The sequence below is a fragment of the Sebastes umbrosus genome, chromosome 14 (assembly GCF_015220745.1).
Source record: "Sebastes umbrosus isolate fSebUmb1 chromosome 14, fSebUmb1.pri, whole genome shotgun sequence".
Lineage (NCBI taxonomy): Eukaryota > Metazoa > Chordata > Actinopteri > Perciformes > Sebastidae > Sebastes > Sebastes umbrosus.
In genome coordinates, this window is record NC_051282.1 from 5,681,670 (window position 1) to 5,700,815 (window position 19,146).

At 40.1% G+C, this 19,146-nt stretch overlaps 1 protein-coding gene across 1 annotated transcript; it reads right to left on the reverse strand.

The window, feature by feature from the left end:
- Positions 1-3,117: 3,117 nt before the first annotated feature.
- On the reverse strand, positions 3,118-10,786 carry atp5mc1 (ATP synthase membrane subunit c locus 1). The gene is made up of 5 exons (XM_037792797.1): positions 10,707-10,786; positions 8,405-8,452; positions 7,096-7,176; positions 5,335-5,513; positions 3,118-3,555 (listed from the first exon to the last, which is right to left on the reverse strand). The coding sequence occupies exons 2-5, from the start codon at positions 8,441-8,443 to the stop codon at positions 3,441-3,443; spliced, it is 414 nt and encodes a 137-aa protein (XP_037648725.1). The 5' UTR covers positions 8,444-8,452; positions 10,707-10,786; the 3' UTR covers positions 3,118-3,440.
- Positions 10,787-19,146: the final 8,360 nt, after the last annotated feature.

Sequence of the window (19,146 nt, forward strand, 5' to 3'; positions counted from 1 at the left end):
AGGAACTGGTTGCATGAACTGGTCTCAGTTATCCACATGGAGAAATTGCGAGCCAATAATTTAAAATGTCAACATAAATGTGAAGAATCTTTGGGGCCCCTTTCTGCAATATTTGGGCTCAGCTTGACAATATTTATATTCATATATTGATTGTTTTGTTTTTCCTTTTCTCTGTTCTGTTGTTGAATACTCTCACTATGGACGGCTTGCATTTAACTATCACATTGATGATACTGTATGTAACGATATGTATGTTTTGTCCTTGACATGCGGTTTAGATAATTTTCTCTTAGTTATTTGTATCACTCCTCCCCAGGTGTAAATGTGTGTGGGTGTTTGTGTGAGTGTGCGAGTGCAGGTGCGTGAACTTTCGGGTTGGGTTGCAGGTTTTGATTTTTGTTTGATGTATGTGTTGTCCTTAAAATTAGTCAATAAAAAGTATATAAAAAAATAAATAAAAAAAATCTAGCCTGTGACGGGAGACTTTGACCACTCACAGGTCATTTCATTGAGAGAGCGTTCCTATTGGCTGTGCTCCGGTCATGTGACCAGAACTTGGCGTTCTCATTTTACAGCTAAACAGTACACTACAAGATGATTCTGAAAACATTGGAGGAGAGAAATAGACATTAACGTAACATAATATTGATTCATATTTGATCAGCGCTGCCTAGTTTGACCGTTTGGTCGGAGTTCGCGAGTGATTGACAGCCGGCTCTCATAGATGGCAGATGGACAGCAGACCTCAGATCCGCTCTTACTGCTTGTCTTCCTCTGGTCTGTGAAATCTTGCAGATGCAGTTAGGAGCACCAGAGGACACCGGTGGACACAGAGGCACATGATTTTTTTCAGGTTACCTGTTTCATGTACTACTGTCACGATATAGCGTTTATAAAAATAACTTTTTTTAATCATATTTGCTCCAATCTCGCCTACTTCAGCTTTAATTATTAAAGTATGTATGGAAAAAAAATATAAATGTAAATCTATTTAAATTATTTTCATTAAGTCCAAGCCACAGACCTGCTGATGCCAGACACCCATTACTATTTACAACACATGTACCTGAGAGGTACAGTAGACCACTGCTGTTCTCCATGTATTATGTAAACAATCTTTGTGATAACTTATCAAATGCTGCGTTCCATTTTTATGCAGACGATACAGTTATCTATTGCTCATCCCCTTCAGTAGTACAGACCCTTGAATTTCTGCAGTCTGCCTTTGATGTGGTTCACTCACATTTAACTCAACTTCAGTTGGTGTTAAATACAGACATATCCAAAATCATGCTATTTTCTAATGGCAAAACAAATTACCATCTTATCTTCCTAAGGTCTCAACTGCTCAAGGGTTTGATATTGAAATGGTTCCAACATATAAGTATATAGGTATCATTATTGATCAGAGATTGTCTTTGAAATCACACATTGAAAACCTGGTTTCCCAGCTGAAAATTAAATTGGGGTTCTTTTTTTTTTTTAGAAACAAATCCTGTTTCTCTTTCCAGGCGAGGAAACATTTGATTTCAGCCACTTTTTTTTTTTTTACCTTTATTGGATTATGGTGATCTGCTCTATATGAATGCACCTGACCAGTGCCTAAAGAAGCTGGATACTGTATACTATTGTGCTTTACGTTTTATTACTGGCTGTGGAAATCTGGTTCACCACTGTACCCTGTATGCGGCTGCTAAATGGCCATCTCTGTATGTCCGCAGACTTTCACATTGGGTGGCTCTTATGTATAAATCGCTCCTTGGAGTGGTTCCTTCGTATCTGTGTACATACATGTGCACAAACCGCAATCAATATGGCCTGCGCTCTCACAATGTTCTACAGATGTTTGTCCCAAAGGTTAGAACGGAGCTAGGCAAAAAAGCATTGAAATACACTGCTCCTTCTTCCTGGAATAATGTACAGAAGGACCTGAAATTGTCAGAGCTGATTACTGTCTGAGGTCATTTAAATCCATTTTAGAGGATCGAGAAAGTGGCAATGTAGGTCGATGTGATTGCTCTTGATTTTCTCACTGAATTGTTTTGAGATTGACCTGTTTGTGCATTATAGCAGGTTTTTTTTGTGTTGCATACAAACTAGATGTCATGCTCGTTCACTGGTGGTGTGACTGTTGTATTTGTCTGCTTTTATTGTTGTAACAATGTCTCTTAGCCAGGTCACTCTTGTATAAGAGATTTTAATCTCAACGAGTTTTTTTTTACCTGGTTAAATAAAGGATATATAGTAGCAAACATTATCAGTTCATTCTCTTTATTATGAGTCAGTTACTGCACTATGTGGAAAGTTTAACAGCAAGTATCCAAAGAACCTTTTTTTGTATGTTTTATGGAGGCCTTGAGGGGTCAAAATCTGTGATCTTCAATACAAAATATGTATCTTGTGTGATGTGACATCCAGATCAATAACTTTTTCACAATCACTATAAAGACCTGCAAAATATGAAGTCTTAAATGACTACTAAATTTACTGACCGACAGAATCTGATATAACCACCAGTACTGTGATTTAATTAGCTTTGTAGTGTAAATAGTTGAAGCCCTAATTAGGTGGCAGTCAAGTTTCATGACAAATTCTTTTTCATAGCATATTGGAGGTTAGGAACCGAAAGGCTGCCTGTGAACGAAGGAAAAGCTTCACCCAACTGTCATTTGTAGTAAACAGGCTAAAACATCCAAACACGAGTGGGGTCCTTTAAGCCCGGTTAGAAATGACCACACAAATACCCAACAGTACATCTGAAACTAGATAACTTTTCTTCAAGTGCTCATGTGAAACCTGCAACTTATTTCAGTAGAGTTAAGAGTACATCTAGTTCAGCAGGACATTTTGGTTCTTTTCACAACTCATTTTGTAAGCAGTCATGATTGCCACAGTAGATCATCTACATTAACATTTCCCTTTCTTTTTTTAAAAACACAGGAGGTTAAAAGGAACCTTGGTTCCAAACACTTCTGACTGCCAACTTGTCATCATTTATAAGACGGGCAAAACCTGTGAATGACATTTGAAAACAACCATCTGTTTTTATTTTTCATTGTACATATGCAAAAGTTTATTTTCTTAAGAAATGAAAAAGATTCAAAACACTGCAGACTGTTTTTTTTTTTTTAGTTATCCCAACCATTTATTTTGGACAGATTATTTTCAACTGAAGTGAGGTCTTACATAAAACTTTTGAAAAACAGAAATAAACGTAGGAACATAAAAATGTAGGATTGGAGGTTTTGTTAACCTCAGATGTAAATATTTTTCCATTTATATATTTCCGTTTGGAATGGCCTGTCAGCTCATTCAGAGTTCCCGTTCTGGAAACCCCCCCTCTGGATGGGAGGAAGGGAGGGCGAAGGGAGCAAGGAAGGAAATGAGACGGGGAAGTAGGGGCAAGTGATGGGAGCGGAGCTGTGGGTGTGTATCCAGGTTTACATGGCAAAGAGGATGAGGAACGCCACCATCAGACAGAAGAGACCCATAGCCTCAGACAGAGCGAAGCCCAGGATGGCGTAGGAGAAGAGCTGCTGCTTCAGGGAGGGGTTCCTGTGGGAGGGAAGAGGTGCACAGTCAAATACACGGCTCATTAAATGTTAATTTCACTACAACCAAAACAAAAAGGACCATCATCTCTACAAACAGTCCTACAGGGTCGACACAAAGCTTCCGTTTGTCCACAAGACACGTGTTCAAAATTTTTGCCATCTCAAAAATGTCAGTGAGAGAGGTTTCTATGGCAGTATTGAAAGCCCAAGGGAAATCACAGGGGTTTCCACATCTTATACTTAAACCTAGAGCCAGGCCATTTACACATGAATGCTTTTTGCGGCAAGATGGAGGGGTAACATGCAGAGAAAAATGTCATGTTTTAGTTGTTTTTTTTTTTTAAACTGTGGCTGCTCATTAATGGTGGCTACATCAGTGTTTGTGTTCTCTCCGTTTGGGTCTGCTCAGGTCCACTGCATTTTGGATTGGGACAAGTCCTTAAGTCCCTTTTGGGACAGCTGTGGCTCAGAGGGTAGGGCAGGCCGCCCACCAGTCGGAAGGTCGGCGGTTCGGTTCCTGACTCCTTCAGCCCACATGTTGAAGTGTTCTTGAGCAAGATGCTGAACCCCAAATTGCTCCTGAAGGCTGTGCCATCGGTGTGTGAATGAGTATTTAGATAAGATCTTGATGGGCAGGTTGGCACCTTGTATGGTAGCCTCTGCCATCAGTGTGTGAATATGTGTGTGAATGCTGACATGTAGTGTAAAGCGCTTTGAGTGGCATGTTAGGGATACACAGTGTATAGAAAATAAACATTTATTACACAGAAATAGTACTTAAGAGACAGTCTTGTACTTATTTGCCAACTACCTCGCTATTTGGCACTCGAACATTGTTTTATCAGTGATTATCATCGCGCATTAGTTGACAAATATTGTCCAGAAACCCTCACAGGTACTGCGTTTAGCATAAAAATATATATATATGCTCAAATCATAACATGGCAAACTGCAGCCCAACAGGCAACAACAGCTGTCAGTGTGTCAGTGTGCTGACTTGACTATGACTTGCCCCAAACTGCATGTGATTATCATAAAGTGGGCATGTCTGTAAAGGGGAGACTCGTGGGTACCCACAGAACCCGTTTTCATGCACATATATTGGAGGTCAGAGGTCAAGAGGACCCCTTTGAAAATGCAACGTTATTTAGCCTCCTTCGCAACAGGATTTCTAGTTTCGTGACGCCAATATCCTCACTAACTGAGCCTGCTACAACCAAAAAATTGTAAGTAGCGTTAAACGAATTTGAGCAAACGCATCTTTATCGCATTAACTTTGAAAGCCCCAATTATAATTATTTTAACACTGACGACTACTCTCTGCTCTCTACTGCAAGGACACAACCTCAGCTGAGCGTGCACACATTCATATAGAGCATGTACGGGCGGGACTGATCCAGACAGATAGGCACGTTTCTCTTCTATCAAGCTCACATTGTTTTGAAGCGGAGGTGAATGGTCATGAAATGTACACGCATAATGAATCACAACCAAAACTTTTAGAATCCCACAATTAATAAAATATGGTAGTCGGCTGTTTGGCCGGCAGCCGGCACTTATGGAAAGCTCGGGTCTCATTAATAATGCATAGCAGCCTATGGTTATTTTGTCAAACTTATTGTTTCCAAGGTCAAGAAGGAAGTTCTGGTGTTTTTAAGGTAAAACTTCCTTTGTTTTTAGATTTGGACAGACCATTTTGACAGACTAAAAAAATCCAGTTCTCATCTGAATGTCTTGAAGGGACCGTGCAGAGTGTTTAGTGATTGTAGAAGAGCTTTACCTGGCATAGCCGATGATGAGGCTGCCGAACACTGTTCCGATTCCAGCTCCTGAGCCGGCCACACCCACTGTGGCAGCACCAGCACCAATGAACTTGGCGGCAGTGTCGATGTCCCGGGAGACGGCGCTGGTCTGGAAGGAGCGGGTCAGGACTGCAGACTGGCTGAATGGCAATAGAGCCTGGGAGAGGAGGGAAAGGAGAAACGGCTATAGTACATGCCACTGCTGCATCAGCCAAGAGCTTACCTGACTTTAATGCCCTTTATGCATTTAATTCATTTTAATGTATCCACTGTAAGTCAGCTATATACCTTTATACCTGGTACCTTGAACCACAGACGCATTTAGAGTGGAATTTGACCTACTTATAATTACTAAACCGGAGGATGCGAGGGGTGCCAGCACACCCCAAAATTCCAATATCACTAAACGAGAAATAACATTTTTAAAAAAAAGCTGTGTGTAGGATTTGGCAGCATCTAGGTGTGGTTGCAGATAGCAGCCAACTGAGTACCCATCTTCTCACTACTCCCTTTCCAAGACTGTGGTAACGTGAGCCACTGAGTGCAAAACCGTGGTAATGCCGTTCGCCTCTCTCAGAGGCCATCCTTACATAATAATACTACTTTAGGAGCATTGGAAGTCAGACGGTGACTGGCAGTACCACAGTTTTGCACTAAGGTTACTTACCCCTGCTCTAGAGCCAGTGTTAAGTTTCTCTGTTCTTGGCCACTGTAGAAACATGGCAGACTCTGAGGAGGACCTGCTCCCTATGTAGATACGAAGGGCTCATTCTAAAGGTACCGAAAATACAACGATTCTTAGTTTCAGGTGATTATACGCCAATGAAAACAGTTATGAAAACCATACTCCATTTCTGCCAATTAGGGATGCCAATTTTTTTTCTGACCAATAGCCGACCCTTGTTAACCGCTCATTAAACGTTAACCGAAGTTTAGTGTGTTGCATGCAGGGCTGCTGTGCGGCTGAAGTGCCTAACACGCCAGCCAGCTGCAGCGATAAGCCGATGCACAAACAGGTCCCCGGTTCACCCACCCGGGAGAGTTACTGTAGCAGCCATGATGCTGCGTGCACTGCAACCACTTTCCCAGTAAAAGTCTCCATCGCATCATTTTAGCTTAGCATTGCTCAGATTTAGTATGTCCCAATACATAGTATGTCAAATGAAGTATGCCAAATATACCAGGATGTCCTACTGCATCCGGTCGCATTTTGCAGTATGCAAGCCAGCATGCTTTTCTGGCTATTCTGACCTACAATCCTCTGCACAGCGGATATACAAGCAAGAGGGTCAAATTTCAAGCGCAATACTTAAAGTAAAAAGTATGCGATTTGGAACGTAGCTACTGTTACTTCAACGGTAAAATGGCAGATAAATTGTGATGCTGGAAACCTACTGTGTTCACAGATATGTTACTCAATAGTGCAGAACCATTTTACATCTATCATTTAGATATTTAGCCAGAATCTGTTTAACATTCTGTCTTGTGTTCACTTATGTCAGATTAAGGTGGGTGAAATAATGAGGTTATACTGGTGTAGCTATCCCTTTACGAGGCCAATTCGAAATAGTACGATATCCAGATGTATAACATTGCAATACAAGTGATGCACTGCAACAGATTTGATCAATATTGGCCATCTCTATGCACATCACAGTATTTGCCATGTGTATTGAGAAGAAGGCAAAAGCCATTCAAAGACAACTGGGTGCAGGATCATTGAAGTTCAAAGGACTGACCTGCTGCTCCGCTGTGGCTTCAGGTCTGTTGAAGAGGGATACGGAGACTGGCCGGGCGAGGACTCTGGACCCCCCACGCAGCTACAGAAAGACAAAACTATATTAGTGCACTTCCACGATGTGTCACGCTTAAAAACATTTTCTATTGCAAAAACAAAAAGAGCAGACCTGACCATCTGAATGTTTCACTTTTACTACATACTGAAGTTAACTGAAACTAATAGAATAATATAACAGGATCAGCTGCGATGTAAGGTATGACGGGCTTAAAAATTGCATTTCTGCTGGTATGCTTCAAATTTTCAGAACTGCAGTCTTTTGTTTCTCTGAAAGATTTTGTTATTTCAAATACTGAAATATTTGACCCCTTCCTGGGGAAGTGCATTAAGAAAATTATTTTCTATGACTGGATTTGGGATTAACAAACTACCAAATTAAATAAATCGAGGAAAACATAAGCATAATTTAAGTAGAAACTTTTGCAACACTCCATAAAAGCTTTAACATAATGAATTCAGTCAAAATGATGGAACAGCAAAAAAAAGTACTTCCAAGTCGGACAAAATGATTATACTTGATCAATATTGTGATTAATAAAGTTCAAATTATGACAAAATACCCACTGTTGCAACATCAATTTGTCTAGTTTCACACAGGTAGTTTTAGATATAGATATAGCCAGGCAATGCAGCTACATATGTGGTCTGTCAATCTGTAGAGATTTTGATTCTACCGTTTCTACCATGGCATCTATCCCATAATCTCTCTGGTTATAATTGGCCCATTTAGGGCAATTTTGCAAAGCTGTGAGCAAGACTGATTGATTAATTATAGCATTTCTGCATCAGCATCAATTTAGCTCACCCATAGAACTACATTATGACTGCCCAACTTGATCGGAGTGTCTGATGTAAATATGGAACAGTGTCCTCCACAACACCTCCATGGCTGAGATGCCCTACATGCTGCAGGGTCAGCTGACACGGAAATGCCACCAACGGTGCAACGGTCATAAAGAGCATGGACAAAACATGGCTGCATATCTGCTGTGTCCTTGAAGACAAATGGAGGATGCCAAAAGCTTATGCAGCCATGAAACTCTGAATGTAGTCATCCTTCAGAGTCATGTCACTGAGATTACATTTTGTGTCCCACAGGTGGGTTTAAATACTTTTCCACTGAAGTACATTAACAGGATAACTACATGTAGCTGCATTACAGTTAAAAGCTTCACAATTAAGTACCGATGCTCACATCGGTACTTAATTGTGAAGCAATTGTGTGCCAAAAAGTAATATAGCTGACGTACCACAGCTGGAGAAGTGACGAACTTTGCGCAGGCATACATGGCTGGAAGCTGGAGAGAGAAGGAACAGTTTACATCAGTTGTCAGTGTTTTCATGCAGTCACTTGTTGATCAAGTACCAGATTCAGATTCACTGGTTAAAGGCCATTTCAGGAATCAAACCTGGGACCTTTTAGTTATAGACCGTAGTTTGTTCTTACTGACTTGCAGCTTTGACAGCTTGAGAAGTTACCATAGGTCAGTTATTGTCAACTGGTGGCCCGCGGGCCACATAAGGCCCACCAAAGCTTCCCATCTGGCCCTCAGACAATTATGGAATTCAGAAATTGGAGAAGGAAAAAAAAATGTGTGCTGGTATTTAGGTTACGTAGCATGTTTTTGCTCGTGTATTGAAGCAAACTCTAAAACAATCGAGATGGAAATAATTATGAGGAATGATTTACCAACCCCAAATATGTGCGTTCTATCCGCGGGTACTAAAGATGTTATAAATCTGTCAGCTTATTAGCAAGTAGCCTACACAAACCAGTGGAGGATTATGCGAGCTGTGCTTACTTTGCTGGTTGTGCACTGAATAGCAGTAGCCTAGGATAGGTGAAGCTGAAACGATTCCCCATCTTATATGCAGATTGTGCCGTGTCTAAAGTTGCATGCCTTCTGTAACGGTAACGCCCAATATTGTATTCCTTTGCAACAAATGAGGCATACTTGCATGCATACTTGTTGGGAACAACTTCAGGCTCTTTGAGAGTAACATTACCTTACCTGACAAACTATTCAACAGGCTTTTCAATCAGGACACTGCATAACAGTTTCAAACCGGTTAAAGACAATTAATATTTCCTGCCAATCAGGACTCCATTCTGCAATTATGTTTCTGTTCATTACAGATTTTAACCACCACTCCTCAGTGAATATATATATATATATATATATATATATATATATATATATATATATATATATATATATATATATATATATATATATATATCTCGTGTGCAATACTACTTTTTAAATTCTCATGTACAATATCACTGTTCATTGTGTGAAATATTAATGTCCAATATTTGCAATATTACTTATTTTTCTGTTTGTTAGCTTACTTTACCTTTTTTATTTTACTTATCTTATTTACTCATTTTACTAAATGTATCTTACTTAATTGTTACTTTATTAGGCACTGGTGCTAGAAATAGTACTTTTTTATTTCATATACATGAACTTGTTGTATTTTTGAGCAATCTCTGGCACAAGAATTTCCTTTGGGATTAATAAAGTTCTATTTTATCATATTTATATATATTGTATTTGAAAGTCCGGCCTCCACAGTGTCAGCATAGAAAAACTCTGGCCCTTGGACAAATGCAGCTGAAGACCCCTGGGGCCTTAGGTTCACAGCTCAGGGTCAAAGTACACACACACTCATCTAGGTACACTTCCAGTGCATACAAATCTTCCATGTGAAATAAAATGAGAGTTGCAAGATAGATGTCCCAATCACAGAGGGGAATATCTATATAGAGTATACAAAGGTCAAGTCTAGCAACAAGTTGATCTTGAAGACTAATTCTGGTCTGTTGGTCCTCCTGGTCAGCTCAGTCAGAGGGCTAATCCAATCCAATCGACTACTGAAAGGATCACCTCTAGATAAACCTGCTAAACATCCACACACACATGCTGCAGAATGAATGGCTTTAACAACACTCCCACTTCCAGACGCCATTAGCTAAACCCTCGAGGACATGTCATGCTTGGAAGTGGAGCTGCAAAGATGTGGAGTCCAGTAAATAATCAATACGTTTAGAGAAAACACCACTACTACTTTAATCTCTCCAATTAGTTGGCATGATTGGATCTCCTGTTTGCACCAGGGTTTGTCTGACTGACTGTCCTCGTAGAAGAGGGGAAGCTAAGCTGCTAAGCTAAGCTAACCAGTCTGCAGACTTGAAGGTCACAAATGAGCCACGGACGGTCACATTGGGCCTGGAGAGCAGGCACGGTGCACCCCCTGCTACAATGCACCTTAACCGTGCTGTAGTGCAATGACAAGGGGCGACATGACACCACGGCTCTCCGACAGGGGTGTCCTTGTAGCGGCGGACTGAAGCACAGCACGGTAGGCCCAGAGTAGTCAGACATTTTACATCCAAGTGTCTGTCAACCAGCGCAGCTCGGCCGCGCTCTGCTCAGTAGCACGACCCGCTGCATACTGCACCAGTAGTAACATTAACATTACAACCTACAGCATTTGCAACACGGACCACAAAGTGAGCACATATTAAGTGTTGAAGGCAAATATTACCGGTTTGTTACGGCCTTTCGGAGGGTCCTGGATTACTCTCGCACACACAGCGGCAGTCAATGAGTGTAGGATGAGATGAGCTGTCACCTTGTTATTTATAAGCGCAGCGTCTTACGTCCTAAACGCCCATTGGTCAGTCAGAAGCCTCCTTCGTTCATGATTGGCTCATCACCATGTGACGCCCGTCACTCTAGCCTATCGGATAGGGCTTTGTTGAAGCACAATGTTTTTGATTGGATGGGAGGTTTAAAGAGGCGGGACTTGAGGAACTTTCATTAATTTGATTGGACGGTGTTGCCGGGAATGACGAGTTTACTAGGGAGCAACCTTTCAAAGCACATCCAGTGTCCTATGTACCTATTGGTTAGTCTATGGGAAGTCCCGCCTTTTTATTAGCTTTTTTATTTTATTTGTATTATTATTAACAAAATATAAGTACAATAGCAATATGTACACGCAAAACTGTTCATGCCAGGAGTACAATAAAAAAAATACATAAGTAAATAAGAAAATATAATAAACAGTAGAGAGATATACATCTATATAGAGACAACAAATACAAAATAATTTCTCATCTGTCCATAAGAAATTTATCAAACACATAGCTGGTTCTGGTTGCCTTCTTATTCTTAATGTTTTTAATTATGGTGCCATACTGCCGCAGTTCTGATAAAAACTGTTCAAAATTGGGCCTTTTTATTAGCTCCTCAGCTCTAGCCCCTCTTGCCAGACGTCAATGCCACAATTTGGGGTATCCATGAAGGGTGTCCATAAAGTTAGAAACGGGTTTGCATTAAACAATATCTACACAATTCTGTAAAGCACTGATAAAACATTGTTTTGTTTCATCCTCAATTAGCTTCACTTGACAACATGTAATAGGCCTAATTATTTCATGAGAACATGCATTAGAAACTACTAAACACAAACTACTTGAACTAATTTCAAGTAGACCTAGACAAAAATCCCCCATTTCATTAAGGATTTCATTACTAGGGTAGAAAATATCTTATCTTTGTCTTCCTATAATATGAAAGAGACACATTTTAAGACTATGAAAGGCTACATTTCCCAAAGAAAATTTAAGTGCTCACTGCTAAAATTTTGGAGTTAAAACATTTTTTAATGTTTGAAACTGTTAATTTTTTTCTCCAAAAATTTGGACGATAAGTATTCGTTGACATCCTTTTATTTCATGACTAAATTGTAACAACGATGTAAATGAAAAAAAAATACTGACAACAAAAATTACAGCAAAGCACAGTGATGCAGTGGTTATACTGTTGCCTCATAGCAAGAGGGTTCCTTGGGTCCCTCTGTGTGGTGTTTGCATGTTCTCCCCGTGTTAGCGTGGGTTTTCTCTAGGATGTCCGGTTTCCTCCCACAGTCCAAAGACATGCAGGTTAGGTTCATTGTTGACTCTAAATGACCCGCAGGTGTGAATGTGAGCGTGAATGGTTGTCTGTCTCTATGTGTCAGCCCTGTGATAGTCTGGTGACCTGTCCAGGGCAGGCCAGCCATTAGGAATTATGGGCAGGGGGACAGACTTTCCAAATTGGGCCACTCATCCACCCCGAATCCAGGTTGCCCAGTTTCATATACCAGTATCTACACTCTAGCTTTAAAACTGAGCCCGCGACAGCAGGTTTTCTAGTCTGCTTATAGCTCCTCATCTTTGCACGTCCAGCTTCACCTGTCATACCTGGTGCTTCTCCAGAAATTGTTCATTGACTCTCTGATCCTTTCTAGTTCTCTCTGTACCATGACTTTTATTTATTTTTTATTTATTTTTATACAGCTGGCCTTGGCCCAGCAGTGTTTCAGTGTGTCGTCTCCTTGTTCACTGACATCATGTTTCTGTGTTGTTTGACTTAAATGAGTCCTTCAGAAAGCTGCAGGATATCTTCAGCTATGCTGCTTTCTTTATTCATATCAACTTATATGTCGTGGCTCTGTCAGCTCATGTTTCAGTCTCTGCCTTTTATTTTGAAATTGATCTCACAATAATAACTTAATATATCATAGTTAGTACTTGATATCTCATAATTAGTATTTCATATCTAAGTAAAATTCTTAAAAAATAAGTACAATACTTAATTATGAAAGTTTGCAAAATCCTTTATTACAACATTAAGTGAAATTCTTATGAAATAAACAAAAACCTTCATTAGAAAAAAAGTAGTAAAAGTAAAATCCTCAATTCTAAATTTTCCTTATGTACAAAATTAAGCAAAATTCTAATGAAATGCGAAAATTCCTTAATCACACTATAAGCTGTTATTACTCTTTTATTTTTGCTCCCATTTGTATTATTATGGTTATTCTTTTAGCTAAATGTGGTCCTGCTTCCAAAATCTTGCCCACAACAATAAATGAGCCATGTGAACCACAAGAGAGCGCTAAAGTGAGGTCATAAAATTCATGTCTCACTAACAAGATGAAACTGGTGTCAAAACAGCCTCTGATTTTTAATACTCTACTTTGTTTGCTAGCTACATGACTTTGATTCATTCATTATGTATTTTTGAATCACAAACCCCAACAGCTTGTCAACCCTGGATGTGCTCCAGATCTACAGATCCAACAGTAAGTTGCTCTGTGACATCTTTTTCCTCTTATCTCAGGATTTAATTCTTCAATTGTCTTCAAATGTGATTGGTAATACAGAGTTTAGAGCATATATATCAATGTTTCACATTTATTTTAATTTAATAAATAGCATTGTTCCCGATCAGCCTGGGTTGGTGTCTTTGGTTTCAAATTGCGCCGGCTGCTTGGACTCCGGCGTTCCTGCTTACAAGCCTAGTTTTCAATGACACTTTATGTTTGTGAGGTGTTTTTAGAGATTTACGTCTTCAGTAGGAACCAATGGGCTACATATGTTGGTTTTCATGTTGACAGTAAGACAAATATAGTATGCAATGTAATAGAATAAATCCAGCCTTTTTGTTTAAAGGGAACATTCATATAAAATGAGCTGAGGCTGGGTTGTGTGTTATAAATCCATCTGGATGTGAGATGAGCGCCTTGGAGGTGCTACTCTCTTCCCTGAGCTCCTTCCTCTTCAGTCGGCCCTCCTTCAGCTGCAGGAACTCCCAGGTTATAATAATCCAGCTCAGTGTTCTCCCTTCTGCCCGGTTTCTGCCCCCTGGTGGCCTGGAGACACACGACAGCACACAGATGTGACTTCCTACATCACTCCTCTTTCTTCACTTCAATAAACACAGACTGAGTGCTTCATGTCAGTCAGTGGTCTGAACAACAGACGTGTGTCAGTACCTTACAGTAGAAGTAAAGGCCAATGTTCGCCAACAGCAGAATCAGCTGCAAGACGATCGCTCTGATGATAAAAGGCCTTAGATCTGATCAAACACATGGACAGTCATCACATCACATCACATGACATCATGAGTCCAACAGCTCCCATTAAACACAAACTGTAGTGACCTGAAATCTAAAATCACTTCTTGAATCTTCTTTACGTGAATCCAGGCTCTGAGGATGGAGATTGTTCTTTGTTGTACAGATTATAAAGTCCTCTGAGATTAATCTGTAGAAATACAACTGACGTGACTTTAGTGAGACTTTTATATGTTTATAACCAAACATGCTCTGTCCTACAGTAGATTGTTTGCCTTATTTATTATCTATACACTTTGTATAAGTTTGGTTACTATATGACATGTGTAACACAATGACAGTAGTCACCGTGTCATTCCAGACACAACAACATTCATGGACGTATTATGACTGAATATGTCATAACCCTTAAAGTACTTTGCTAAAGCAGTACTAGTACTACATTTCTCTCTTTTATTGGTTGTGAGCAGACGTCCTAAAGTGACGCCATCTCCACGTAGAATAAACCTCTAATTTGTATTCATGTTTTAATCTCTATGATCTCTGAAGGCTCCGACAAAATGTATCAAACTTCTTAAATACAAAAATAAGGAAAATTATTACAAAATAAAAAAGACTTTTACAAAATTAATTACATTTCTAATGTAATAAGCAAAATCCTTCATTACAAATTAAGTAAAATCCTTAATTATAAAAAAGCAAAATTCTTAATGACAAAATTATGTAAATTCATGAAGTATAAAAATACGCAAACTTCTTACGAAATAAGAAAATTCTTAAAGTACAAAATTAAGTGAAATTTTTATGAAATAAGAAAATTCCTTAAGTAGAAAATTAAGTAAAATTCTTATGAAATAAGCAAAGTCCTTAATTATAAAAGCAAGTAAAATCCTTCATTACAGAATGAAAGCTTCTCTGTTGTCAACTGATCATTTTCACTCCGTTCGGACCAATCACATTTTCCAAACCTACACGTAAACGTTCAGCTTACCTGCGACGGTGAGAGAGATCAGACGGCTCTCAGAGAAGAAGTCATGAGAAAAAACATAGACGTGATAAACACAGCTGTAGCTTCCTTGGTGGGCGGGCTCTGCAGCAAGAAACAGGAAGTGGGCGGAGTGATTGACAGCTGGCTTGGTGTAGTTGAGTGGTGAGGTGGAGGAGGTGAAGTTGAGCTGGAAGGAGCCTCCTGGGTACTGTGGCTGGATAGAGCAGCTGATGGTGAAGGTGGAGCCCCTGAGCACGTGAAAGGCCTGCTGCTGGGCCTTGGAGACCTCGTCCACGGAGGAGGACGCAGAGATGTTGGGCTGAAGCAGCAAGTCTGTAAACGCAGAGAGATGATTGACTGAGAGCTGGGGCAAATTCAGTCTGAAAACAGTGTGCACTGATTTTGCTAAGGTTTCCGGGTTGAACGGCGTGTTTCCTCGAAATGGTGCCAACAGGCTTTGAGGTGCGTTTCCTCTCATTTGGTGGGTGTGTCAGAGGTGTTACCCAATCAGCAGCGACGTGCACAAACCCTGGCATATAATAAAGGCAGTGCATCTGCGTAGCACAACAGAGTGTTCATTGCACCACCGTTTCCATTTAAACGTTTTGCTATGTTTTGTTGATCCTCCGTTCAACATAATGGACCTGATTTTGTGCCTCCTCGTCTCCTCGATCCTCGATGCTCCGGCTTGTGATCCCGAAATCGATCTCAGCGCTCCATCTTGTAGGACGTCCAAATTCCTAAAATGCATTTGGAGGAGCGAGGAGGCTTGCCGAAGGAGCTATAAGCGACGATACATCTGTGTATACTTTGCGTAAGTCTTCTTGGCACCCGTGTTTTTATTTTTTTATTTTATTGAAGCAGTTATCAAGTTTAAAACACATGTGTATACATCTCGAGTCTAAAATTACAAACACGCCAGTGGGACTAAAGGTTGTAATAACAAAGATTTAAAAAATCTAAGTTAGATAAATATCTTGTAAAGCTTACAGTGGTTTATATGTTTTAACCACTTTTTTGTTTGTAAATTCAGATATAGAGGAAACAGTTAAAATAACACGCAAATTGATGAAATGGAACTGTGAACAGAAACTGTCGTTTTGATTAGTCACAATGACGTTATAGATATCTGGAATAAGAATTCTGACTAGTCACAATGTAGTTGTAGATATCTCTAATGTTAATTCTGGATAGGCAAGCTTAGCTATTAAATGTTAAAACAGCTCGCCATACACTTCTCTACACTTTAGGATGTCATTGTCCTGGATAACTTTACAGCTCAATCCAATGTAAACCACTGACTGTCACTGTGACAGAGGAAGGAACATACTGGAAACATTACTGTCATAGATGATGTCACTGATGGGCTTACCTGAGCAGGTGAGATTCAGGATGGAGTCCGAGATATCTGACACTCCCTCAGAGCAGATCCAGACTGAACACAGTCAGTCCAGATCCTCCACACAGATCTGAATAAGGACTCCTTTCTCCATCCTACAGAAACAACAGAGCCACAGTCCAACTCTCTGCAGGCTGCTGCTGCTTCCTTCAGGGTCCAGTCAGAGATCTCCCCTTGGAGGACTGAAGGAGCCCCACAGCCAAGCTCCCTACAGACTACCTCTGCATCCTGTTGGTCAAAGTCAGCTTCACACACTGAGGACCACCACTGGTTAGAGTGGTTAGACTTCACCTCCAGTCTGCCTGAGCACAGATTAGTCCCATTCACCAGCTTGACAGAGTCTGGAGAGATGATAGAAGATAAAATAGAGAGAGATAAAAGACACCAGACACAAAATAAAAAAGATGTCATGAAACAACAATTCTAGCATGAGTTCATCATCAGGACACATGTTTTCACTGCTCATTGACAGTGACTTACTGGAGAAGTTTAGAGCTGTCCATGACATCGATTAGCTAAGTTAGCTCAAAACAAAAATATCAAAAGCCAAAAGATCAAAAACATATCATTTTTATTCAGACTGGGAGAAGGATTATCTTTTTGTTTCTTCAAATTCTAACTCTGTCTGTCTTATCTGCAATGTGAGCATGGCTTTACGAAAGAAGGTCAATTTGGAGCAGCATTTCAAAACGGTGCACTAATAGTTGGACGCCGAATAAAGAAGCGTCAGGTGAAGGCTCAAGAGGGATAGAGCCACCTGAAAAACTGTATTATATACAGATTCCCAATATGTAGTTAGGGAGGGACAGGACTAAAACGTATTAATTAGATTTGCAGGGTTTCTGTGGCAGTGAATACATGTTGGATCAATATTTGGTTTGACTCTGGGCAATCACCTGCTCCAGTGTGCCCTGTGGATCATTTTGCACTGAATCAGCCCATGCCTGGCACAAATAGAAGAGTGGTGGTCCGAATCTAGCATAGCCTCCCAGGTCAAATCATCTTTGCCCTCACCTATTTCCTGAGACCAGGCTGTTCTTAACTTATCAGTTATAGCCTTTGTTGATTGATTTCCAATAATAAATATATACATACATTTGCATAAGGCAGCATATTTGCCCACTCCCATGTTGACAAGAGTATTAAATACTTGATAAATCTTTCTTTGAGGTACATTTTGAAAAGATAAAAAATGTGCCATTAATTTGTGATCAATCTCGATTAACTATTTTAACTGATTGACAGCCCTACTTATAACTTTAATGTTACTACGATCTCCCACATCCATTGGGCCCATGGAGCATTCGCAGTAGCGTCCGCTCGGTCACATGGCTCGGTCATGGAGTCACAGCCGTCATGCTGTCGTCGCGGCTTGCTAACTCCGCCTCCCAGCCCTCCGTCCAGCCTTGGTCTGGGTCTCATTCACATGAATGGAGGAAAGGAAATAACTCTGGATTCAGCTATTAGTGCAACAACTTTTAGGACCTAATTATTTAAATAACGGCTGTTCAAGTGTTCGCACTGGGAAGTTGATTAACCTAAAAAAAATGATCCGCTGAGTTACAGACGTCTCTTTCCCAATGTAAGTCTATGGGAAAAAGTCTATTTGGGCCCAATTGCATCACGTGACGGACACGGAAGTTGTTGTACAGAAATTTGCATCAACGACCCGCGCTCTTCCTGAGGGCTTGGTACAGTGGGAGAGTAGAACTTCCACATCAAAATACCCCTTGCAGTCTATGGAGTCTCTCCTGCTGCTCCCTCCCTATACGCTGTGGGCCAGAGGTTGGCTCAAGACAATTTTTATCTATATAGTGCCAAATCATAACAGAAGTTAGTTATTGCATGACACTTTTCATAGAGCAAGTCGTCGTATGGCTAATTGCAGGTTCAGCAACATCTTTTAATGGTCTCTGTCAGCCAGTTGTTAGCTGACAGGCTGTAGGTCTTTCCTTAGTCAAATGTGGTTAGCCATTCAGACAAGCACCTGCTGGATCTTATGCCTCAAGTCCTGCTGTAATGAACCCTGTCTGACATGTAACGCTCGCTGGCAAATTCCTCCCTGAAGGTTTGAAAATATAAAAAGTCTTAAGTAGCCTATTAGTGCTTTCTGTTCAGCTGCTGTCTTATATTCAGTTTGACATAAAGGCAAATGTAACTTTTCTTATAAATTGTTAAAATAAGATAAGATATGATAGAAGTTTATTAATACCGAAGGAAATTCTTGTGCCAGATATTGCTCAAAATTCAGGTGTTCAAGTGTATAAAATAAAAAGTACTATTGCTAGCACCAGTGCCGAAAAGAATAACAATTAAGTAAGATACATTTAGTAAAATGAGTAGGATAAGTAAAATAAAAAAGGTAAAGTAAGCTAAAAAACAGAAAAGGAAGTCATATTGCATGTGATGAGAAAAGAAGTAATATTGCATATCATGGACATTAATATTGCACATAATGAACAGTGATTTTGCAGATGAGAATGGAAAAAGTAGTATTGCACATGATACTGATATTATTTGTATTCTCAGTGTCCGGTGTTTTCAGTTGTCCTTCCTGCAGATGGCGGAGGAGTTATATAGTCTGATGGCCACTGGTAGGAAAGACCTCCTGTTGCTTCAACCATTAAAAGAGAACAAACTAATTATTTGCTAACCTGAAGCTGCAGTTGAATAGATGACTGCATTGTCTTCAT

Bases quoted from the DNA above. Each gene is read 5' to 3' on its own strand.
- atp5mc1 (XM_037792797.1), bottom strand. From the start codon at position 8,443: ATGTATGCCTGCGCAAAGTTCGTCACTTCTCCAGCTGTG. The intron at 7,177-8,404 runs GTACGTCAGCTA...GTCTTTCTGTAG, and splicing joins TCGTCACTTCTCCAGCTGTG to CTGCGTGGGGGGTCCAGAGT. The intron at 5,514-7,095 runs GTCAGTCCTTTG...CTCCTCTCCCAG, and splicing joins AAGCCACAGCGGAGCAGCAG to GCTCTATTGCCATTCAGCCA.